Raw genomic sequence first — 26648 nt, 5'->3', positions numbered from 1 at the left:
ACCATTTGGAGTTTAAACTGCCCCTGTACGTTTTATGAGATTTTGTAGAATATGATCACCTGGTATCACTATAGTTTGATAGTGATTCATAAACACACCTTTATCTCACATTCGTAATCGTACAATGAACTCCAATGAGAAGAGTTTTGTTATGGTCATTTAAATTGTTTTTGCCACTTTTAGTTAAATCGTGAGACAGAAATGTGAGTCAACCATACACGTAGCTTGAGTGTTGCAATCACTTATTCTGTTTTCAGGTAAGTAAATATTAGCACAAACGGTGATAAAATTACTTGTAAATATTAGAGATTGTTTCAGGTCAGATTCATTTGAAACCCTCTTAAACATGATAAATTCGCCCAAATGCTTGTTTCGAAAACACATTCTATACATTTACATCAGACCAAAACCGAAACCAAGTATTATTCTTATTTTGTTGCTGTATGTCTTATCAACCCTCCATTCTGAACATAACAAAACAAACATCTTAAAATTTTACGAGCAATAAATTGTAGGACTCTTCAGTAAAATTGATAATCTGGCATATCAACTATACATGTTTATATCCCAAGTACGGAGTAAAGAGGATTCGAAAACAATCATAGTGGAAGTTTATTTTCGTTGATAAATTGTAGATGAGCCAGTAAATTAATGGCTATATATAAAGTACAACCCAGATGTCTTATTGAACTCTACCAGCTCGCCTACAAACCATTATACCGGCGGAAGTTGTATATAAACCTTCTTCTAGTTTGGCGGTATTCTGGCGAATGAGAAGCTCGATAGCTTGACGTTGTGTTCGGGGACGATATGGGGGGTCTACAAATGAGGACGGGAGATAAACACCTTTTTCTTCTCGTGCCTGGCTTTTTCACCAACCCCTAGCAAAACGATTTTTGATAGAAAATTACTGAAATCGCCGTGAGTACGTGTCAGCTCCTCGCAGGGCCAGAGGGATCGCTAGCTGTGTATATTTTATCAGATTTTGGTTAACTTTGTTTACTTTGGAGGCAATACCCTCTCGTATTGTCAGATGAACTGGATAGGGGATTGGGACCAGTTTGAACGCTATCTCGGAGAATCGCCCCTGAGGCAAACCCACCCTCTCCATTAACGCTGGCGTTCTAATCTCGCTTACCCTGACTGTTCAGTGGGCGTGTCTTGTTAATCGACCATTTGACGACCACATTAATTTTACAAACTAGTCGTATTAATTTGGTAATGGCATAAGTAAATGAAAGCGGAAGGATTATGTATTCTCCTCTACAATTGTATTTGTTATATTTCTTTTCAATTAATGCAATATCATATTTCCGATACACGTTACAATCCTAAATTCTGAAGGTGTGTTTAGTCATCAACCTGTATTTTTTCATGCAAAAAATATATTTTCTTTTCCTTTGGCTAGGGTATCTTGTGTAAAAATACATTGGTTCAAGAAAAACCGGTGTATGATTTGTATTTGGTACACCTAAATGTATATTTATGCCGTAAAAAGCAAGATTATTTTTCAAAGATTAGATGTCTAAGATACCCAACAGCAGCTCTATGTTAGGCGAACAATATTTAGATCTGAAAATCAGAATATCAAGTATATTCTTTAAGACACAGTACCGTGCAGACGTATTCTCTGAGCGCTGACTCAGCACCAGCAGTGTTCTGAGAGGTATAGTTTTCTTTGTCCCTCAGTTTATAATATTCCGTGTTACTATATATTGTGTTACTATTTCGAAAAGATTTGTTTGAATTTATAAGACCTATTAAACGAGCACGTTCATGCTTGCCTTCATAATCGTTTTCATTCGCCTTTCGGTCTATAGTTCTATTCACATGTTTGTATCTATTTTGACACCCATGAGAGTGTGTTCTCTCATCCCTGCGTGAAATGCAAATAACACATGTTCAAAATCATATCCGCTCTGTCTGAAAGATGAAGACAGTGATGGTTTATGGACGCCAACACACAGGGTCGTAGGGTTCGTCATTTTGGTCACGGTGTTTTGTTGGTTAAACTTGGTTTTCGTTGAAATATATTAGTAGGTCTCAATGAAATTATAATAGACCTACCATATTTCCTCGGAATGTACATGTCGGTTAACCATTTATTTGCATGGCCAGATGTTTATTTAAATAAATGTTTAAATAAATTATTTAATAAAAATCAACTGTGACCTTTTCCGATCTCCTTGAATGCATGTACACAATTCCACACATGAATTTAACTGTACTGATATTTGGTAAATCTTCCTGTCAGGCTATACATTTATAAGTGAACAAATCTAGACATTCTCAAAATACACAACACATGCTAAAATAAGAATTCATATTACCCTACAAATTGATTTAAGAAGTGAAAATTATTTAGAAAGCTCCATTAAGTACCAGCATAAATTGAGCCGTCAGTGAAGCAGAGAGTTTTGAGTGACACGCAACTAAGCAAACACTCTAAGAACGTAGATGATTGCAGTTATTTCTGACTGTGTAGAAACCTCAGAAACCCATGACTTAGATTTTATTAAACAGAACGATCATACATGCATAACATAAAGTCATACGATGTAATATTTTTATGCCTAAAATTATATATCCAAAAAGAGCAGAACGAGCTTCTTGATTGAAGATACTGTAAAGTCAAGGAGATTTTAGTTGCGATAAAGCACTATCATTAATCTAGAAGTCCAGGCTAAGATAAACACGATGCCAGGAGATATCTTAGTGCTGAGCTGTTCGAGGTACTGTTCTTGTATTCTGTGGGGTGTTGTCCAGCTACTAGTCTGTTCCTGGCTATCAACATGCCAAGTCCGCGATCATCACTCTGTTTACATATGAAATTGCTCCTTAATAAGTGGCAGACTTAATGGAACTCGTGGTCCTTGGGGAAAAGGGTTGGGATTCGCCCTCCAGCGCAGGTTCCTTCTGACAGACAATCTGAGTGTGCGAAGGATTATGTGTCTCATAATAAAATATCAGTATTTCCATTCTTAGATGTTAGTGTACGATTACCAGAGAAAGTTTGATTTTTGTGTCAAGGTGTTCAGATGATCGGCTGATAATCATCTAACAGACCGTGACTTGGAAGTAGTCGTTTGTAAATAGCATGGTAACCAGATGCAGTGTTGTTTTCTAAATAACGGTCGTAAGAAACACAAAATGCTTGGTTTGCGAATATATTTTCAAAACACAATTGAATGCTAAAAGCGAATTGAATGGTTGATGTAGCGAAAAACCTAAAAGAAATAATACAATTAAATCTATGTTTGATTAGTAAATTCAATCATAATCCCAAATGCAATTAACAACGATCTGTTTACTACAAGCCTTCATACGCATGTAAAGATGTTTGGGATTGGATATTTACTAATACCGTGAGTATGTAGAAGATGTGCTTGTTTCCTGTATACCTTGTCGTCTCTCTAAAGATACAAGGCTTTCAGTGCAACACAGTTACCTATGTTATTTATATTATCCTTAGGAATGACGTTTTCTAAAGGGCTTTGTGTAATCATACGTTTTGACTCACATTATACTACTCAAGATTACAAAATGTCCAGATTACCAGATCATGGACAACCGCGGTTTCACCCTATATATAAACTTAAATACCCTGACTTTACCTCACCCAGCACCGCCACTTAGGATTCGCGCAAAGATATAGCGACCAGTCAAAGTTCTTTATATTGAGGTTGCATGCGGATATTAACATTAATAATATAACAGTTATACTATATCTATCTTTCATTGTTTCATTCCACACATGTTCAATATTAACCCCACTGTACATATCATCTTACTGTCGTTGTTTAAAATATTGGTGTTAAAATATTAATACGCCTGAACATCGTTTACCTAAAATGCCTTCAGTATGCTTGCACATCTTGATAGTCTTGGTAAGAATAATTGGTATATTCCCGCGTAACTATTCTGATATGGTTTTGGCTTTATTTGGTGAATTGTAAATTGGCAATGTAAATATCTATGTTAGACAATTTCGTATGCGGGCTACTGATATGTATAAACAGGAATGACATTCAACTATTAATGAAAGTTCTAGATATGATTCATATCGTTAATTTTCGTCGTTGCTTGAGCCACAGTCTTATTTAGTTAACTTAAGCTACAGAAATGTTCGCAATGTTTTTATGCGTTTTAGATTAGGCCTTAAAGGTTTAGTAATAAACCGTGGATGGTATTTTTCCATTGAAAATAACCACAGATTATGTCCATGTTGTAACTTTATTGAAGATGAATTCCATTTTGAGTTTGTTTGTCCTGTATAGGAAAATCTAGGAAATAATTATCACCCACAATTTGCTTTATCTCATATCAATGTTAAGTTATTGTCTTCTTTACTTCCCTGCAAAGAAACTTCAAACAACACAAAGCAACCCTATTTATTTACAATGCAGTTTTGTTAAGAAAAGAATTGGTTAGTTAGAAGTTGATTATATATGCCATTGGTAATATGTATTTCTTTTGTATATGGGCCTATGGCCTTTCATGCAACAAAGAAGTGAATTGAACTCAACATCCCTATTTTCCATATACGTAAACGCTAATGTAGATAATATTATGACCTCATCAGCAACAACACTACCTCCACCAATACATGCTGCTTACCATCACCATCGTGCCCCAGTACATGCACCTTCATACTGACAACACACCGATGTACTGTTCAGAATGTCGTCACAAACACACAGAAATATATCGGACATTTTTTTTATGTCTTCAGGCAGCAAAACATTTAAAACATTACCTTATATCTATTTATTTCTTAACGACACATTTTGTTATTCAGCTAAAATGTGCTTTGCTGTAACTAATACTTTCTTCAACCTTTAAGTTATATAACGAGACCGACCTCTGGGTATGAGTATAAAATGCATTGTTCAGACAGACAGTTTAATTGTAAATATATATTATCATATTTATTACAATAAAGAATGTTGATACACACATGTAGTTATGTGTGTATATGTGTGAGTCGTGTGTGTCGTATATACACTTCACGACGAAATATATATCCAATCAACATAATGTTTCCACGACGTTCTTAAGACATTCATAATGTTTTCATGAAATGTTTCACATATATGTTCTTGGATGATTTCAAGTGCAAAGTTCTAAATGCAATAAGGAGATATGTATGCTGTTTTTTTATATAAAACGTCAACGCCAGAATATCTGTAGTCTCGACACATGCATAAATTATATGAAAGGATCACTTTTGAACTTATTCGTTATCAACCATTTGCATTTTCCTTGTCTGAATAATATGAATAATCAAGTTAAATAACGAACACCTGGTATCATCACTATTTCATCGTGTTTCATAAACACATACTCTGTCATCGTATCGCATGGTAACAATCACTGGATTTTCTAGTCCAGACTCAATTGTTTACAAACAACATCGTACATCAGTAATACTGCTGAAACAAATATATACTCATGATATAGTCATAATTGTACAATCGACTCTGCTTATAGCAGAGATTTCTTATGGATGTGGAAAGGGTTTTGTCGCTTCTATTATTGTCATGGCGAACCAAGCGTATCACTCAAGTTTGGTGTTTTTGAAATTTGAATATTATTGACAGCCAGATAGAATTCTACTGCATATTTTTAAAGATTATTTGCCCCGGGTTAAATACTTTTACAAAATATTTCGATTGATGATGTTCAATCATGATATGCTAGCCTATCTGCACTAACATTGACCTCCAACCACTTCACCATGTTGACATCCCGCTGCAACATTACATGGCATCAACAGTACCAAAACCAGTAACACGGAAATTCCATAGCATCTTGGAAACTACGCATGTCTACAACATCAACTGCTGCATGTTCTGCAGTGGTAATTTGAACATGTATTGGAAATGTTATCATCATGGGAGCACCTACAAATACCTCTTTCTCTAAACATTTTCTTTGTGACATTTACAATAAAACACAATGTTCAAATAGTTATATCTTATACGTTTTCTTTTGCAAATATGCACAAAATCTTGAATATCCATTTTTTGCAATCGGATAGTTTGATTGTGCTTTGTCACTTAATTAAAGGAAATATCAAATTGAATCATTATAGATTCTTGATACTATAAATACTGATGATATAGTGTTCAAGAAGAATTCATAGGATGTTTTCTTTGCAAACGTTTGGTTTCGATGTCACAAAATACCATTATGTCATACATTAATGTCTGTATTGCAGCATGCCAACACATCCCACAGAACCACCCAACCACTTAGACAAGAGCTATTGCTGTTAGAATAGTAAACCTTACAAGGTAAAAAAAATGTTTCTCTGTCTATTGTTCGCTGTGTTTCACTAAGCATCAACTTTGAGAGAAACAGATTCGTGATGTACAGAAACACTGAGACAAATATTTTACAGCACAAACTGTGTTTTTCATTCACCTGGCTACTTTGAAATGTAATTGCCTGATGGCTAGGTAATGAAAGGGGCGCTACCCCCTGCGTCGCTCTAATCTATAGGGGCTCTATGACACTTTTATGAAGAATAAGTTCCGAAGAGAGATCTGGTGGGCCATTTGTTCAAGGAAGTAGAGGAATACCCCTTCCTTTGCCTCGTCTAATGCCCCATCCTTCAATATAGCATAAACACTGTCAGCTCATTTATTTGGATTTGAGGGTCTTTTTCTCGCCGTGGCATAATTTCCTTTTCTCTTGGACAGAAAACCTTTCCGTGGAGCCACGGATGCAATTGAGGCATTTTTGATGTCTGGATTTGGGATGAATGGTTTTGGCTTGACAGCTATCTGGCTTTTATCAAGGAGGAATTCGATGTCTGTTTTGAGGGTGGTGTTTAGGGAAAGGCTTGCTGTTACGAAACAAGCATACTATGAAAAACTGGAAACAGATTTTGAACAACAGGACTGCCTTACGACCGAATTCTCACGAATATTTTATTCATAATAAATATTCTGTTCTTTTATAGATATAATGACTTCACTTACCGCGCTGTAACGATGTATTGACGTGTATGCATGCAACATCCTCAACATATATGTGCACATCCACAAAGGAATAGCCAGGTGCGATAACAGCCGTTAAACATAATATCAATGACACAACGATCATGTAATCATCAATGTATTGAAGCATGCTTCATGACAGGTGTGGGTACTGCTGGTTGTGCAAAAGTTCACAAACAGCTATGGTGCAAGGGAGACAACTCAGCCACTATGCCGATATGGACTCTCGCCGTCGTAAGAGGCGTGATGAAGTTGTTTTAACTAGGCTTCGTCTTGGTCACTGTGCACTAAATGCCTACAAAAGTGTTGTTGATAAGGAAGTATCACTTCTTTGTGACCAATGCAGTTACAAGACGCCAGAAACAGTTCAACACTATCTATTGGAGTGTCCTCGGTATGTTAACATCAGACAACATCTTAGAAGTGCCGTGCTCGAGAAAACCGATACATTTTCCCTTGCTGCAACATTGGGCCCCAACATCCTTTGAATCCAAAGGGCTATATTAGAGTACCTTACTGCATCAGGCAAACATGAGACAATCTAAGCATATGTCGTCCTGTAGAACCATTAAACCAAATACATGTATTGCTTTTATATTGAACGAGCATCATGTTTTGTGGGGTTTTGGTATTGTTGTTTTTAAAACAAAAATTGGTTGCTTGATCCTGTAATACATGTCACTTAGCAGAAGATCCTGTCATTTCATCAAAATATCTAAAGATAGTGAATACTCTTTTATGCATGGTAACTATAGTCGTTTGCAGTATGCCTACCCACCAATATTTCAACTTCAATTAATGCATTGGGCGCAAATAGACCCTATATCTACTTCTGGTCCAAGTCACCCTAAAACTATATCACCACCAACACCGACAGGGACGCTCGTCTGAGCCAGGCATGATGCTGAAGCATGTTAGATATGTCAGGTATCGACGCAGGTAATTTTTGACGGTGAACCAAAGTAAGGCCATCCATTATCGTAAACCTTACCCATTAGTCAAACAGATTAATGTTTTGTTTCTATCAGCTGCAGAATACTGAAAAAGAAAACCTTCCGTTTTTATATATATCTTCTGTATGTAAGTCCCATTTCATTCAAAGGTTTTTGTCATACCACGTATTTTTATCGTAGAATATGTGTTATTTCAATGTATGGCTAATTTTGACCACAATCGCCAATGGCTGAAGGGATGATGCAAATCCAGCTAGGGTCCATGCAGGTAGCAAGGTACTGTAAGTCCCCATGGTCCCAAGTATGGTGATCTACCTCCAGTTGTTGGCGATCTATAGCGTCTTTTTTATATTGTATTGTCTTTCATAGTTAAGATGTTTTAGATTTTCAAACCAATTTTACAATTATATCTGTGATATTCTAGTTATTTTTACTGTCCTTCGCAGACAGCTTTTATATTTTACCTTGATTTATTATGACATTATGACTTATTTTTAGTCACGATATGGCTGAAATATTGCCGATGTGATTTCAAATCTTAACTCACTCACATATATCGTCAACGGAATATTTAACTATGAATTCTAGACCATACATTATAATGTTTTGTGTTTTACAAAGCATTATTTTATTAATCTTCTGATTTGTACCACATAGCCCAATTCAGCATAACTACTGTAAAAGCTGGTAAAAACCCACGGTGGGTAGCTACTGGGAGTTGCTCTCTGTTCTGTCCACACCTCTGTGATCTATTTTGTTAGTATATTAAACTGTCCTGAAATAGTGTGTGCATTGTTCATCATGCTCACATGTCTGGGTTCCCAAGATAACATCCGTACTACGGATAATGATGATCACGACGGTGATGATGATGATGACGACAATGACGACGACGACGATGATGATGACACGCATAGAACATAAAGTATTGTGAAGGTGACCTGTCAGGAAATGTTTGTATGAAGTGCGTGTATTGTTTCTTCTGTGGTTTGCAGGTAAATGACAGATGGAAGACAGGCTTCATATGCATCAGCAACACAGCATGATTCGCTGGTCGTGTTCATTCCTTTTCTACAATGGCTTCGTGGAAATATTTAGTGAAAGAAATTTCATATTTTTTTAAAAAGGTACCTGAATATTAAGCACAAACACATACGTTACAATGTTACCACAAACTAACAACTGTTTAAGTCCAACACTCCCAGCACAGCAATATGTCAAATACTGAATGTAAGACCACTCGTTCATCTTTATGAAATTAGCATTTTGCTGTATGCCATATCATCACCGACAATATATTGCTCGTAGAATTTTATGATTTTTGTTTATGTTATATGAACAATGGAGGGTTGATAAGACATACAGCAACATAATAAGAATAATACTTGATTTCGGTACTGGTCTCATGTAAATGTAGGGAATGTGTTTTCGAAACAAACATTAATTCTGTAATTAAAAAGGTTTTAAAATACTCACCTGAAATTCACATTTCTGTCTCTATTATTCAACAAAGAGTTACGAAGTACGCACAGTCATCAAAAACCCGTGATAGTCAATTGTATGATTTCGACCACTATGATAAGCATGTGTTTATACATCACTATAAAAAAGTAATGCCTCCCGGTGAACGTGTCCTGTAAGCAAATTTAAACATACAGCATAGTTAAATGTATGCATGCATTCAAACAGTATGACAGAAATCGAGTTCGAGGGTAATCAGTGTGATGACATAGTGTGTTGTTTTGTCATGTAAGCTTTAGGGTGTCTAGACAATATTCATAACAGCATATAAACAGAGCTGTTTCATATTCCTACATCTGACACATCTAGATGAAAACAAAAACCGAAAACCATAATTACAAAACATACATATCATGAAACCTTTGCCATGTTTATGATCATATCATGTCCTTGTGTAATTACAGAAACCTTTACAACGATTTTAGTTTGAAAATCTACTTATGAATTTCCAAATTGACCTTGCAAGCATGTTAACTCTCTAAAGAAATGTTCTATCCCTTTTGATCTAAATATGTTTTGAGAACAGTTCATTCCAGATTTCAAGCTTATCCTAGTTTCAACGAGGTTCCGTATTTTTCTCAATCCTCCACAGTCGTCATCTATCCATTCTTTCACATTACCTTCACACACTGATACATTCTGGTGTCTCGAGCATGCTACAGCGGATGGATAAAAGGGCATCACAAATATGCATTCATTATAATGATCATAAACCATTTTAGTAGTTGAAGTTTTACCACATTTTCGGAACAAGCAAACACACACGCACACACACATACCTTTAAAAGACAAATATGTTGCTTATCCTGTATGAGTGTGCGTATGTATGTGTGTGCGTGCGTGCGTGCGTGCGTGCGCGTGCGTGCGTGTGTGTGTGTGTGTGTGTGCGTGTGCGTGTGCGTGTGTGTGAATTTATACCAGGAAATGACAAGCAACACCATAGTCAACCACGTTCACCTCAACTCAGTTTCTCGGTATCCTATTGACCCGGCAGATTCCACTACATAGAATAATTAAACAACACGGTGTCACATATGACAGTGAAATTTGTCTCTAGGCTGTCAAGCTGGAGTGACGAAAGCACAGCCTTACGCAATGTACAAATCCATATTTGAAACACACACCATGGATATCTTAAACTCAAACAGGTTCAGCAGGAAAGGTCACGATGTCGTATTTTTGTAATACCTGATGATACCTTACATTAAAAAATGTGTTATAATTCACATGTTCAAATCAGATCAAGTATTTCACCTCGAGAGGTCACAGGTCAGGTCATTAAGTAGGTGTTGGCTTAAGAGATGACCTACTGCTAAATATATCCCCGGCTTAACCCCTCAAGGTGGTGTTGGTAGCCAGCTTGGAGGTTCAAACACATACCAAACATGTATTGGATCAATATACTCATTTCCTATACACGTAGCTAACATGTCATCTGATCCCTACATGCACAGGCTAAATACAAAAGTCAGAATGGTAATTTTGAGTGTAATTATGTATAACACATGTATTTGATGAAAAGGGAATTTGAAAATTTTAAATCGTGAAAACAATGTGAATTGATATTTTAATATTACTACGACTACGAAAATGATACGGTAGCAGAATAATGATTTTAATAAGTGAAAATAATGGTGAACTATATTTTGCATACGGTATATGGAATATACGGTAAACTCCTTACATATACGTAACTGAAAATGTGTGATTCAGTGTAAAGCCCAGGGACCACAGTCACTGCTACAATACGGATTTTAAAGCATTTGGTTTAATTACGAACAAGCCTTCTTCCATTTTGTTCGTTTATTGTTATACGCCGGAGTGTACTCTATTCCAGGCCTAAAGGGGCGGTGGGGTAGCCTAGTGGTTAAAGCGTTCGCTCGTCACGGTGAAGACCCGGGTTCGATTCCCCACATGGGCACAATGTGTAAAGCCCATTTGTGGTGTCCCCCGCCGTTATATTGCTGTAATATTGCTAAAAACGGCGTAGACCATACTCACCCACTCACTCACTCCTGGTCTAAAACAGCGACATATACTGTAACTGCTATATACTGTGTCTGGGTCAGAGCTTTGGACAATGTCCCATGCCGTTGGTGATGCACAATCAATCAAAATGTCCAGCCTCATCAACCGGTCCCATCTAATCGTCACCTCTTACCACAGGTATACTAGTAGTGCTGGCGTGATGGATTGTAAGGAGATCTCATTGAAATTGTATTGTGGCGTAACTATGTCTTTAGGATAGGCTGTGAAAATTGCCTGAAAGGGTTTCGTTTGTTTTATTTAGTATGTATATGTTTCTCTCATTTTGAATATTTAAAGATCCTGATCGTTTATTGAGTTGTTCGATCTAACTACGCTGCAACAAATCAAGTTTAATTGTTAAGATGATTTGACAAAACACAAAGTCATTCATTCTTTCGTCCGCCTGTCCCTCCCCCCATTCATTCATTCATTCATTCATTCATTCATCCATCCATCCATCCATTCATTCATTCATTCATTCATTCATTCGATTATGTGTTTGACGTTTACACACATGTGTTTGCTCCGTGTAAGATCATTCCTTGCTGCCAGATTATTTTGACTTTGATATAGAGTCATACTTAACGCTTGTGATAACTTCACCTGTAAAGACAACGAGAGAACAGATGTTGTAATGTATAATCACACTGATGTCCAGACATTCGTGTGTAAAAGCACAGATCGAACGTTCAACCCATTGCAATTACCGTAAAGGAGACCTCTTCCATCATCGTTTCTGAAATTTAAACAGAAAATATATTTCTCCCTGCTACTTCAAATTTCTAATTATACCAAACTTCAATCTTCAGCACAGATAGAATCGCAATGTTAAGAAAATTCGAAAATACGTTCTCTCCAATGCTGAGTAACTATACATCGCACCCAACTCATTAACAGTCAATGTGTTTTACCATTTGTATCTGGTCCTCGTGAAAGCCATACTAAGTTCACGTTTACACATTTATGTACATAAGGATCATGTGTGAACACTACTTACATATCTATGAGACCGCCTCCGTGGTGTAGTGGTTAGAGCGTCAACCGGGAGTGCGGAAGGTCGCGGGTTCGATCCCCGACAGCGTCATACCAAAAGACGTTAAAATATGGTACTTGTTGGTCCCTGCCTGGCGCTCGGCATTAATGGGTACAACAAGGACTGGTCGGCTCGGAGTCAGTATAATGTGTCTGAGTGGGGTATTCATGCTTCACTGCGGCATGGTATCTCAGTGGGCTAGCACTATAAAACCAGCTTCAGTCTGGGCTAGTGCAAGCAGCCGCACATACACACACACACGCATGCACGTTGTCATATGAGCGAAATATTCTCAAGCACGACGTTAAACCCAATTCCACCACCACCACCACATATGAATGATGTATGTATACCTACTCCGTTCCGTCATGCTGCTATGTTCATGTACAGTACATACTGTAATTCTGTATTGTAAATACCTTGAAGAAGGTGTCCTAAGTTAGAGAACTTGTGCCCAATCCCACTCATTTCTTTATGAATAAAACTGTTCAGAACAAGCCAGCCCGATGGCTATACACCGGTGACGCGGTAAGCAGGAACTAGGCTTCATGGTCCGGTGCCCTGGTCAGGCGAGGTCCAGACGTTGTAATTAGTAGTGTGTGAAACTGAGACACTTTCTCTGTGTAATTACGGTAATTATAGTGATCATTAACTGTTACACACTTGACAGACATAATATCATTTTAGTCAACAGGTGGACCTGAATCAATCAGTGCTGTAGCCTGAGGTCAATCTCTCCTGACGATACGAGTTCTTCAGGTGTAATCATTTCAAATTGTTCCCGATAATCTATTGACATCACTTTACATTTTATTGTCAGTAAAATAACATCGTGTGAACACTGGTACCCACTGAAGTCGTAATCATATCTTTATCTCATACACACATTAAACAGAACCATTTCCATAATCGTAATCTATGCTGATTTGTCAAAAAGTATATGTGTATATGTTTACGAATCACTGTCATTACCTTATGACGCCTGGTGATAGCGGAGAGTTGAGCGTATCGTGTACCCATGTAGGCACCTGTCTCAAACACTTGCAAAGGCAAATCAATTGTTTACGTGGACAAACACGGAAATGTGGTCAAAGCAAAGGAATTGCATCAGACATCAGTTTGGTTAAAGATGCATCAATTTTAGAAATGTCCTCCAAACGTCTGTCATCAGTGTTTTCGAAAGCCTCACTAAAGTCTTGTGCGTTCAAACCAATTTAGAACAAGACTCTTATCAGGCCTTTAGAATATACTTGTGGACACACAATGCTCGTTTGTTCCTCAAAAGTTGTGAAATATTGTAGGACATGACGGGAGGCACATATGCTACATCTTTTACAAATTCCCCTATTTATATGCACGACCTTAGTATGCATCAAACATCGCGTACAACGTACTCTATCAAAATCTAAACGTCTCTAAATCCACCAATTTTACATTGTCTTAAAAATACGTATGATTCTTAACTGAGTCCAAAACATCCGGTTTCTGACGTTATGTTTTTTAATGTAAATCTGCAGATACAGTTAATGTTTGTCCTGGAAACGGGTTAAACAGTAACCCTATTACGTTACAAAACTCCACCAATGAATGAATGATACGAATGAAACTTTCTATCCTAACGTCCCCATCATGAAAGCACTACAACGGAACAAATTTACGTTTCCTCTTTAGAACCATAGGTAACCAGTGAAATTATTTCATTTTAAACCACTATCCACAGCTTTTGTTTTCTGCAGTTCCTTATGACCGACAGCTTTTTCATCGCTAAGAACAAAACTTATTAATTTTCAGAAAATAGCATGAAGTAATTTCTGGTTTATTTATTTTGTTGTAAACGAAGACTAGTCAGTTACTAGAGTTAAATAAATCTCTTTTACTCAGTTTTTAGGTGTCACGTGTTTTGTTTGCTGGGAATTATGTATATTGTTGCTCAAATAAAGGGCCTACACATTCTGATCAAGACCCACAACTGTTTATGCCTCTGGGCCTCTGGACCTGCAGCTTTTCAGGGTTAAGGGCAAACACTGATTACAAGAATAAACTGATTCATTATTTACCACTATCCACGAATCAGAAGACATTGTAATGTATTAGTTTATAATATATGACCATCCAGGACTATCCAAGTAAAAGGGGTCCACTGAAAACGACTATCCACGAATCAAACTCGTTGTATCTCGGCATTTTCCTTTTCGAAAAAGGAAAATGTGCTCCAAATTCGCAATCACGTCTACTAATCTCTAATCATATATTGAATGTACTTGGAAGTACTTCAACCAAGATGATGATCTGTGACGAGTTCGTTGGTCACGTGATCACTAATTAGCAATGACCCCAAGGGACATGGCATCGTATGAAATACATTAGGCGCACCTTGCAGTCTCTCACGTGAGAAGGCCAATACAGGTAGGGTGTTTGGGGTTTAAAAGTAAGGAGTCCCAAAGTATCTATCCTTTCAATTGTTGGCTTCAAGGACATTACACCCGGTCAGACGCAGGAGGTGTCGCCAGGCCAAGATAAAGGTGAGTTTCTTATGACTGATACCAAACACACACGCATAGATACATGTTTTAACTACATGTATACATCATATACTGTACACATGTACTATATATATACATATCCATCTCATTTTATAGATTGTATACATCTTATTCACATCCATAGTTTCATAGTTTTTCATAATCATACTAACACAGATATAACTATTAGTTTCATGTGTAAGGCTATCAGTGGCAAGGGGCGGTGGGGTAGCCTAGTGGTTAAAGCGTTTGCTCGTCACGCCAAAGACTCGGGTTCGATTTCGCACATGGGTACAATGTGTGAAGCCCATTAGTGGTGTCCAACGTTATTGCTGGAATATTGCAAAAAGCGGCGTACAGTCACTCACCTACAATTTATGGCCATCTATGAGTACTGACATATAAGAAAAATACTATTAGGCATTATCATGTTGGATTTCGTGAGAGGATGGATGCATGTAGCAGATCATAATTTCCATAGTTGCACATTAAGGATAAACACGATTTATTTATGCGTTTGAATGAATGGTTAATGCTTTGCGGTAATGAAAGGCAATGAAGTTCGTGTGGTACTTTTGAAGTTAAGATGACCGTGTGGCCTCAGTACTGCGTTCATCAATACTGTATTTAACACTATCAGAATCAGTGCAAGACACAAACTCCATGATAGTCTACTTTCTTCAATCAGTCATTGCCCATACTTCATATTATCTGGCAAAGGGTAGCCGAGTGGTTAAAGCGTTTGCTCCTCATGTCGAAGCGGGTTCGAAACAATTGTTTTGAAGTATCAACAGCCTTTTTATACAGTATCCCCAACTAGTATAATTTAATCTCTGCTAATTCTAATATCATTACTCAAATTTCCAAATGTTGTTGCAAAACAGATTTGCAAAAAAACATATTTTAATATGGCATGTGTATTATACAATTATAACCTCTTGCGCAGTATGTATATCTTTTGGGCTTTTATTGTGTCTTTTAGGTTCGTTTGTACTCAAATTCACGAATATAAAAGACAACACGAATAAGTGTGACGAATATATTTTAATTCTATTCCCTTCAACAGTACATACAACACCAGCATGTGTAATTGTTCTAATGGAAAATTGGAGTCTGTATTTTAACAAAAATAGGTCTGTTTCGCTTTCAATGTGAGACGATCCATGGGACTATATTTTGGCCTCATCTGTGCTGACCCTTCTGCCGCACCCACTTCCTACACGGTGGGCTGTTAGAGGAGGAAGCAGCTGGCACGGTGATTGATCGGAGACCCAGTATAATGTAGCCTTTGGTTAAATGTACAGGATTAGATAACTTCAACATGCAAAGTGTAGGTTGAACGAGCAGAAGAGTAAGTGGCCATTTTACGTCCATGTGGGAAAAGGTGACATATGTAAAACTATTGTTCGTATGTTTAGGGAAGTAATGCTTTAACAGCTAAATCTCAACCAGATTAACTTTGTCCGGGCGCGCTTTAAGACATAGACGAGAAGACCAAGTGGCACAGAAAATACCTCTTATCAGAAAGATGATAAAAAAGTTTTGAATAGTGGATATGTTTTGGTTTGCAGATTTAAAATAAAATATCAATAAATAGAGACAAAATAATTTAATTAAATGTGGTAACTTTACATTTTCATCAGGCAATTTATAGGAACTAAATGTGCATAAATCATAAAGTGGAGTAGATATGCCGAACTATTCTTGTATTTGACACAGCAACTGTTCGTGACATTAAAATGGAGTAATTTTTGTTTGTGACACTCAAGTCTCATTCATGACACTTAAAATATTATGACGGTTTTTATGAAGTTTTTAAAAGTTACCAGCGTTATGCCTGATGTTCATCACGGTCTATTTTTAGTGCAGTGACGTCACGTAATACGTTATACTTCATCACATTTGATAATCGTGACCTAGCCTCGCTTCCTGACACGTGTACTTACACATATACCCGTCAATTTCATCCTCAGCCTGATGTCACTGTAAGCCATGCTCTGAAATGTGATCATCGTTACTTGAAAGTACATTAACACGTTTTACCTTGTATGTAAATTACAACTTTTTACGGAACAGATATATATTTGAGACAACTAAATCAATGACAAAACCAGGTATTGGTGCAAAATGAGGAATAATTACAGGTAGTACCCGTCACCCACACACTAAGCAACATCCAATTCTCAGGCACTCACACCACGTGCTATCCGTCACCCAGGAGATGGGCACTAGTTTATCAAACGTTACAAAACCCTTACCTTACTTCAGTTTCGACATACGTATGAGTTTAACAATTACAAACAAATAATGTTAATACCATGTTTCCTACTGCTGGCGGGGTGGTGGGGTAGCCGAAAGGTTAAAGCGTATGCTCGTTCCTCTGAAGACTCGGGTTCGATTCCCAACAAGGGTACAATGTGTGAAGCCCATTTCTGGTGACCCCCGCCGTGATATTGCTGGGATATTGCTAAAAGCGGCGTAAAACTAAACTCAGTCACTCCAACCGCTGGCATCTGTCAAAAACACATGCAAAGGCAAATGAAGATTTCATCTGAACAATCACGGGACAAGACAAAGTAAGGGATTGCAGTGAACACTATTTTGTCAGCTCTGGCTACCACAAAAGGTGCTGAAAGCCTTACCAGGGACTTAATTCCAGCAATCACTATCAAACAAGTTTTGGACATTGTGTATACTTGACACAAACATTCTGACATTATCGCCGACATAATTATCGGGTCCATGGTATTTTTTAGGACGAAGTTTATGAGCATGAAGAACACTAACTGATGTTTGAATCTGACACAAGGGTAGTCTCGGGTTTATTGGGTTAGTTGGGAATTCCTCAATATCAGTGTTCAGACACATATGCCGTCTCACGGACCTTGTCGTGTCAAGTCCGGTTCCCGTGTTAACCCACTTTCCGCATAGTCTTGCACTGTCTGAATGTCTTTGATAACGTCTTTTGATTATACATGTAATGGTGTTAACGTCCCTGAACACGTAGCCGAGACCAATCTATTACATCTGTGGGACTGCGTTTATACACTGAAGTTTAGTGCTACTTTTGGTAGAGGGTTATCAAGCTTCATCTTATAATTAACTCAAATCGGCCTCCTATATTAATAGTATATTTTTATTTCTCCGATTTTTATAAACTTTGCTAAACTTTGTTTAAATTTAAACGTGACAGTCATGAGAAACGATGATGGTGGTCTTGCTCGTTCTAAAGCAGTTACATTCAGTAAGCACGCCTTCCTTGGCAGACATTTTGATTTTTCTACAAGGGACATCACTCCTGACAAGGGGCGGTTCTTCAACGACTTACGGTTAAAACTGTCATGAACTACGAATGTCTCTAGCATCTCTTCATCTTCCCTTTGGAAATAAATTCAAAATAAAATTCACAATTCCATTTACTTTAAATGACTATTCGTCATCATATAGATAACAAACCATTATCATCATTATCATCAACAACAACATCTTTACCCCTACCTGTAAAACAACTTTTGTAATGATTATATTCAAACAAGAAGGTTTAAATTTCCATAGAATATTCTTCTGCAAAAACGATATATATAATGTATTTCTGGCGAAATGTATGTGTAATGATCGGACTACGGTGGTGCCATCAATTAGAAAAAAGGGCAGTGATTACCTCACCAGTGACCAAATAACGTAGACATGTTTATTTCTGAGTCATTTCAGTTTAATGGACTTAAACACGTGTACCCGTCACACCAGTTGGCAAACGACATGGTTGGCCGTGACGAATTGCACTCGTCCTTAAATAACGTCACACATACCTTTATATAATTTTTTCTAATCAGTTACTTACGCAACTCTCTCTTCAAATTGAAACAAAAAGCAGTAATTGCAATCAATTCGAAATATTCGTAACATCGCCGACGTTAGGCAGTCATAAACCTGTACGCCTCGAGGCATGTCGTCACTGTCAGGAGCTCTCTCAATGCGAGTGTATGGCACGAGTAATGCGCACCCCTGTCACCTTTCATCACTGAAATGACAGGTAATTCTGTCCGCTAGGTGGAGTTCTAACCAGACTGGAACATATGGCGTGAGACGTAAGTCTATAACTTTAAATACTATATGTCAGTCTTACTGTTGCACTGGTAACTTTTTCAGTCCGTTTTTTCGTTTCTATAGTTTATGACATTATCAAGCAAGTAAAACAAGTATACTCTGTTTGATCACACTGACGTTTAACATATTTTATCATTTGTTTTTCTGAAAGCATAGATTAAAGGATGTTTTAGTCATGTGGCATCAGGCCTTTTGCACGTAAAGAACCTTTCGATGTACGTTTTTCATCAAAATCTGAAATTTTTAAAGCAAGCCGTCCCCAATCTTTTTGGGAGAAATGAATTACATTTGTTTACAGATTTACGAATGGGATCTTTTTTCACATATGCGGAAACAACGCAAGAAACTGATCCTTATATCTCAAACCATGGAATTTGTATACCGCAACTTGTTTCAAATGTCGCGTATATTTAGAAACAGTTTAGAAACTGATGTTTTCAAATTGACTTTAACACATTTCACATAAACGAAATTGCACTTACAATTTTCCATACATTATTGAAGATATAGAAACGTACAGTACAAACCTTTCTATCCATTATTCATAGTTTTATCCGAAATGTAATTTGTGCGTGCAAAATGCACGTTACCACCTGAGCAATAACCGTGCCTAGTTGCCAATGCAAGCCCGCGAGTTGAAAGGACGCCATAAAACTGCCACAAGGATCCTGGAACGCCCATTGTGAGTGATACAGCACAGTGTGTAGACGTGCACTGTGATGGTGCAGAAAAACATCGATGAGTGAACAGTGAAGGACACAAACACTTGGAAGGGCGTATATTCCCGTGTCCTACTCAGGATGCATCTGATATTGGACCGGGATTTCATTTTTTCGGTTTTAGGAACATTACGTTGAAGTTTGAGTTTTAGTTGTGGCCAAGATGTTTCCATTTTGTTTTAGTCTTAGGTATTAACATTCTAGTTATGGCCAAAATAGTTCCGGTTTAGTCTAGGTCACGATGTCTTGGAGTTATTTCCGACCAAGGTCAGACCGTTTCGGTTGTAGCTATATTTGTTGTTGTAGTTGGGTCCAAGACGTCTCCGTTTTAGTTGTAGCCGATATATTTTTGTTTTTGATAAGCTGTTTCAGACGTGATACTTTTGGCTGTTTAGGACGTTCTAGTCCCATATATGCTGAATCATGAAAAGTTGATAGTTTGGTCTTGGCTTTGACATGGAAGTCGAATTTTAGAGTGCAAGCCATGGCAACGTGTCCATTGCCTAGAGGCATGCAATATTGCTGTAACTGTATGTTCGAATCCCCATTTGAGATAATTATATACACATGGGGAAAAGTACCGCAACACCCCACATTTTTTATATTAATATATTTAACTTGCTCTACGACATTCCGTTGTGCATATGCAGTGTTTCGGCGGCGCTAAACACGAGCTTGGCCATCAGTCATGAACAATAGAAATCCAACCAGGGGACCATTGCCAGGACATCAAACTCCAGTGACGACAACCATGCTAGTTATGCTGCTTTGTGCTTTGGGGGTTATGTCGTCTGGCTGTATACCCTGCCGCTGGCTGGTTGGTTGGTTGCCGAACTCAGCAATATTCCAGGTATATGGAGGTGGTCTGTAAATAATCCAGACAATCCAGTGATCAACATATTGAGCACTGATCTACGCAATTGGGATACCATGACATGTGTCAACCAAGTCAGCGAGCCTGACCACCGGATCCCGTTAGTCGCCTCTTACGAAGGCATCTATGCCCTACCATTTATAGGCGGTATCGGACCGTTCTGTTGGACAAAGTACGGTGTAGACATGCCAGTTGACATGAACGGGTGAAGTCTTGTGATTCTGAGAAGGGCTGTATCCTGCCTGGTGTCACTCGTGGTCGCCCTGAACACGTCCTTAATATGCTGATGTTTTATGGTCGACAACCCATTATAGCATTCCGCATACCAATAACTTGCCATCTTTGAGCAGTTGTTAGTTAATGAGTTATCGAGCTGTAAAAACAATTTATTGGAACCTGAAATTTGCTTAATGACAGGTACATGTAATGCACGTGATGCCAGCCTTTAATCTTACCATGTGCAGTCATTGTATGGTGCGCCAGAAGGGTCAAACTAATCAAACAAACATACAAACCTTATTATGACATGACTATGCACGGCGGCATGGGTGTTAAATATCATAGGTTTTACGATGTTTCTTCCATGTGCATTTGTCTAGGTTTTTAAGTTAAAAAATGTAGTCGTGGATATTATCAAAATGGTAAAAATCCGAGACCTGCATGACGTCGGGCTCCCCTCCCACATTAGGCCGTCACACCATGATATAACATGGAATACTGTCTCTTGCTGTGTTATACCAACTCACTTCTACAGTGTCAAGCTAAAACCTATTCCAAGACGAACGGTTATGTTTTATGAATTATTTACATTAAAATCTTCCGATATAAACGTGTTTTAACCTACAGTATGTGCAAAATGTGAATGCAAACAAATGTCAGTCAGTAATTGAAAAACCGGAATAACACTTCATATACTTTGAAGTTATTTGTCTGTAACACTCTCGTTCTCTCGTAACATTTCACAGATGTAAGTACATTGGCTCAAATATCCATTATGATGAACAATTCACAGCCGAATAAAACCTTGTCAGGATACTTTGAAATATGTCGAATTCCATTTCCATGTCTTAGTATCACGTGATCATTATATGTCTGTCTATAGAAAAACGTCCTACTGTCACGGACAGTTCTTCTGAACATGAGCTCACAATGTTCCTGTGTCAGAGAGTATCCTGGCCATCATACGATCACTACTAATGAACAATCTGAATCATCGCCAACACTAGTTTAGCCTTTGGAACCGAACACTTCACGTTCTCCGAGTAACGTTCGACATCATTTTGCCCAATGAAAACTAACGAACAGAAAAAAAACATCAGTCGACTGATGACATCTTGCGTGGGATACGTTGCCATTCTTTGTGACGTACTGCATATGAAGTAGGGTGTCAACACAATATGACATACGACATATGCAGTAGGATGTAAATGCATTATGATATACGACATACTGGCACACTATTAAATGACATGGCAAGGGTGTTGATGATTCCTCCTCTATTCCAGATGAAGCCGCTACTACAGACTCTGCTCTTCACGCTGTTATTGTCAGTGTTAGTTGACCCCCAGGCGCCGAACTTCCAGCTCGCCACCCCAAGGGTGAGACAGGCGTTGGCGTTAGCCAACTACCTGATGAGGAGGCCCGTGGGTGAGAGGAGTATCAGGAGGGACTGCAGGCTCATCCCCCAGTCAGATCTGGACAACATATTCAATGCGATCAGGCGCGCCAAGGCAGACACGGTGAGTAAAATAGAAGTATAATATATTATAGGATATTTATATAGCGCACATATCCACGCACTAGTGCATGCTCAAGGCGCTGGTATTTTTCCCTCGATCATTGGATGTCAATCTCAACGGTACATCGCATTATCAATCTCAACTCCCTGGGGAGTATACAACTCTTGCAGCCACTAGGCGCACCGAGTTATTGTGGCTTTCTCATCCTAACGAGGTATACACTCAAACAACACTGTGCGTAACCTCCGTTGTTTGTAGGTATTGTCATATTGTTATCGATCCAAAAACCTTGATATCAAAATCCAAGATATATACAAGAAATTGAAATCTCCAACCACTAACTTCTTGAAAAGCATATGCGTCGACGCATTGATGGCTTGATAAATAGTTTATTGTCTCGAGGTCCCAGATAAGTTCAGACATACACTAAACGCCAAAAGAAACGTTACCCTCCTACCTTTATGAATTACTTAAAAACTATCAAAGATATGTCAGAAGGTATTAGTTTACAAGAAAGCTTAACAACACAGCTTTATGTAAATCACGAAAACAAATTCTCAAATGCATTCATATTTAGGTGAAATGCATCTTTTTCAGAAGAGTTAAATTGTCCTATTTTCGAACATGCCGAAATAAACCAATAACAGTTATTCAGATGTCCGAAAGAAAGGTTGAAATAAAATTCTGATTTGAGACAAAGATAAACCATTTAAATTCACCATATTTCAACTATTAAAACAAGAAACAACTGTTGTAGAGTGTGTAAAATTGTAAAATAATCATTCCTATGATTTCAGTCTTTTAAAAAACAGAAAACATTTTCTGCTGATTTGTATTAAGTTAGTAAAAACAAGTAAAACGCGTCTTTGATATTGTGAAAAAATGTTTAGGAACATCCAAAATTATCTTTGTTCACATTTTTGCTTGCAAAGTAACATATGCAGCAATATTCAAGCAGTATTTGCCTCCATTTCACATGTAGGGTATAAAGAGAGCCTAGAATACATGATATGATATACAAGTACCAGAAATACGCCACGATTAACAGCTGGAGAGAGAGAAAGCGCCATTGGGATGGTGCAGATGGGATCGACATACAGTGATGTTGCCAACGCCCTCGGATGCCACCGTATCACGGTTATAAGACTTATTCAGGGCTTCAGACAGACTAGGGTCAACGTAGATAGACCAAGAAGTGGACGTCCACGTATCACAACGTGGGCACAACGATAGGTACCTCCGTCACTAAGGAAGGAGGGTAACGTTTCTTTTGGCGTTAAGTGTAGGTTGCCCGATGTATAGCTGTTTCTGTGAACATGGTTGCACTAATAGGGCGCATTGTATGTACATTGTGTTCGGCTTGAAACTTACCAAATAATCATGAATGACAACAATATAAAAAAATAATGACAATGCTATAATAAGAGATTATATGAGATTAGGAGAGATTATCGTGTGTTGCAGCGTCTTCGTCCAAACGTCCACGATTGTTTCGCATTCCTGCACTCCCATCCTCAAGTCAACGCAGGTGCTCATGGAGGGCCCGGATTTCTGCCTTGGCACCGAGTCTTCGTGTTCCTGTAAGTAGCTGTTAAACTGTGTCATCATGTGTTTGGGCAAGACAGATACCTTGTGTTTGTACGTTCTCGTGTTGAGACAGCTTTCACTTTATGGAGAGAGCTGTTTAATAGCTGAAAATATTTTACAGACAAACCGACAGATTAGTGTTGGTCTGGACTCGGTAATGGGCAGCTAGTGTAAAACTTTGACAATATCTTTAAGCATAAACACTCATAAGTACTCATAAGGAAAGAAGTCTCATTACCTGTGATATACATAATTATATAATGGGCCGCATTGAAACTCTATCTTTTGGGGTCAGATACAGATGGAGATTCAAATATGTAGGGTCAAGTGGATATTACTTTTAGTGTCTATAATCATGGCGTCGCCTTTGGCAACCGGCGATCGAGTAACTATGTACTATTGTGAATACAGCGAACCTAATTGATATTTGCAACAAAAGTCTAAGTCTTACTGGGGCGCAGCTGAGAGGGTTGACAAGTCTGGGAAGCTTTGGATACATAGAATTGTGACACAATTTAGCGAGGACACTAGCCCGGTCGAGCGAGATCGCTGCGGTTTGGTTGCCTCTTGAACCCAAAACAAACAGAACATTGTTGATTTAGATCTTGATCTTGACAAAATTTTAGAAAGTGTTCACAAATGAAGTTTGAAATAATTCGTCTCCAAGTCTACATTGTGGGAGAGCCTCGATGTTGTTTTCATGTTGTGTTCGATATGTTCCACATCCAGCTTCATAAACATACTATCATGTATACCACAATGCAATGTTGTCTGTTTTAAACACCAGGTATGAGAAGATGCTACGGATGTACGAGCCGACGGTGAGCATGTGTTTCTGGGACAGCACTCTGGAACCTGACAACTTCGCAGAATCTTCAACGTGGACAGAGGCACTCTTCGGCAACGGTAACGGCCCAGTCACCTCCGGCCCGGGTGCTGGTTGGACGACGCCTGTCGGACGCCTGACCCGCGATGCAGGCCAGCGTGGAAGGCCACTGAACATGGCCGACATCGAGAACATCCTGTCACAGGGAACCCTGGGAGAAGTTTCATTCCCTAACGGCCATGTCTCCTCCAACGTGGAAGAGGTCCACAACCACGTCCATGTCCACGTCGGCGGCCACATGGGTCAGATTGAGACGGCTGCATACGACCCCATCTTCTGGTTCCATCATACGTTTGTGGACTGCATCTACGAGTGGTTCAGAGACGAACAAAAGAGTCGTGGTACCGTCAACGTCCAACGTGATTGGCCACGTGACTGGGGCGAGAGCGCCCACGGTCCCTTCAGGGCAATGAGACTGGGCTCCTTGAGAAACATCGACGGTCAGAACGACTTCTTCAGCACAAGAGTGCTTCAGTGTCACCGTGTCCCTCGTTGCAGGACGAACGCTGACTGTGGACGTCACATGACCTGCGAGGCTCGTTCTAGTAGATGCACGAGCACAACACGGGTAACCCAAAGCAACAACTTTTTCAATGGTCTGATGGGAATGCTGGGTAATATTGGTCAAGTCGGAAACTTGGGTAATCTTGGAAACATGTTCGGTGGAAACATAGGAGGATTTAATCAGAACAACGGCCCAGGAGCGATGAATGGTTTCAATACCTTCAGGAACCCAAATCAGTTTGGGGGCCCACAACAGGGCAATTTCGGCGGACCACCTGGCGGCCAGCGTAACTTTGGCGGACAACCCGGAGGACCTCAATTCGGTATCCAAGGCAACCCTCAGTTCGGACCCCAAGGCAATCAGTTCGGACGCCCTCAGGGCGGTAACGGCTTCGGTGGAATGGGTCCCATGCAAGGGGGTCCTATGCAAGGGGGTCCTATGCAAGGGGGTCCAATGCCCGGGGGTCAGGGAGGAAACTTCGGTCGCGGTGGTGGTGGTCAGTTCGGCTTTGGTCAGTTTGGGAAGTAATCAATTGCTGTATGGTTTCATGTCTGTCATATTCGGCCTACTTTTCTTTTCACGACAGTTATGCTCAAAATTGGACAATATTAACCTTGAAGTATCATATGGAAAAAATTATTTTCGTGTTATTTCATAGTAAATGTTTGAATGTACAGTACCTGGAAAATAAATGGTCTTTGTTATGCTATGTTCTAGTTATCAGATACCTTTCCACTACCGCTCTTGTCACATGTACATCAGCAATGGACACACATAAGTCAGGGTAATGCAGTCAAGGATATTAGCACCCAAGGCCAAAACTCACAAAACGTTGTTGAGTACTCGGAAACTCACGTTATTTTGGTATGAAGACAGACCACATATACTTGATAGACACGGTGGAAGTATTATTCCATCAAAATCATAATGTTGCCAAAAACCTCGGAGATGTAAATACATATTTATTGTTCCTGCTAGTTCCAAAGATTGGTGGTCTTACGTAGAAATAAGTTGTTGATTTTTTGCAGATATATATATTATACATGTATATTCCTAATAAATGATGTTTGAGAGAAGCTTTGTTTGTTGAGAGAATGACAAGAGTATAGCACTGAATCTGAAAGAGAAGAATATGAGAGATGAAACGAATAACCAATATTTCTGACCACA

General features: G+C 38.7%; 1 protein-coding gene across 2 annotated transcripts; it reads left to right on the top strand.

Moving 5' to 3' along the window:
• The first annotated feature begins 19025 nt into the window (after window positions 1–19025).
• LOC124268408 (tyrosinase-like protein) lies at window positions 19026–26187 on the top strand. Of its 2 annotated transcripts, XM_046703378.1 has the most exons (4): window positions 19026–19149; window positions 22267–22500; window positions 23965–24080; window positions 24875–26187. In XM_046703378.1, exons 2-4 carry the CDS (start codon window positions 22267–22269, stop codon window positions 26004–26006), a joined length of 1482 nt encoding a protein of 493 aa, XP_046559334.1. In that variant the 5' UTR covers window positions 19026–19149; the 3' UTR covers window positions 26007–26187. The 2 variants fall into 2 exon arrangements, with proteins under 2 accessions (XP_046559334.1, XP_046559333.1); XM_046703377.1 differs by lacking the exon at window positions 19026–19149 and having other exon boundaries at window positions 22162–22500.
• Window positions 26188–26648: the final 461 nt, after the last annotated feature.

This window comes from Haliotis rubra, unplaced genomic scaffold (assembly GCF_003918875.1).
Source record: "Haliotis rubra isolate DU_JTF1 unplaced genomic scaffold, ASM391887v1 Scf138, whole genome shotgun sequence".
Lineage (NCBI taxonomy): Eukaryota > Metazoa > Mollusca > Gastropoda > Lepetellida > Haliotidae > Haliotis > Haliotis rubra.
This window is presented reverse-complemented; position numbering and strand designations above follow the sequence as displayed.

Excerpts from the sequence above, each read along its gene's own strand:
- LOC124268408 (XM_046703377.1), top strand. The coding sequence starts at position 22,189 with ATGCATTATGATATACGACATACTGGCACACTATTAAATGACATGGCA. Across the intron at positions 22,501-23,964 it reads GGCGCGCCAAGGCAGACACG|CGTCTTCGTCCAAACGTCCA; the intron begins GTGAGTAAAATA and ends CGTGTGTTGCAG. Across the intron at positions 24,081-24,874 it reads CACCGAGTCTTCGTGTTCCT|GTATGAGAAGATGCTACGGA; the intron begins GTAAGTAGCTGT and ends TTTAAACACCAG.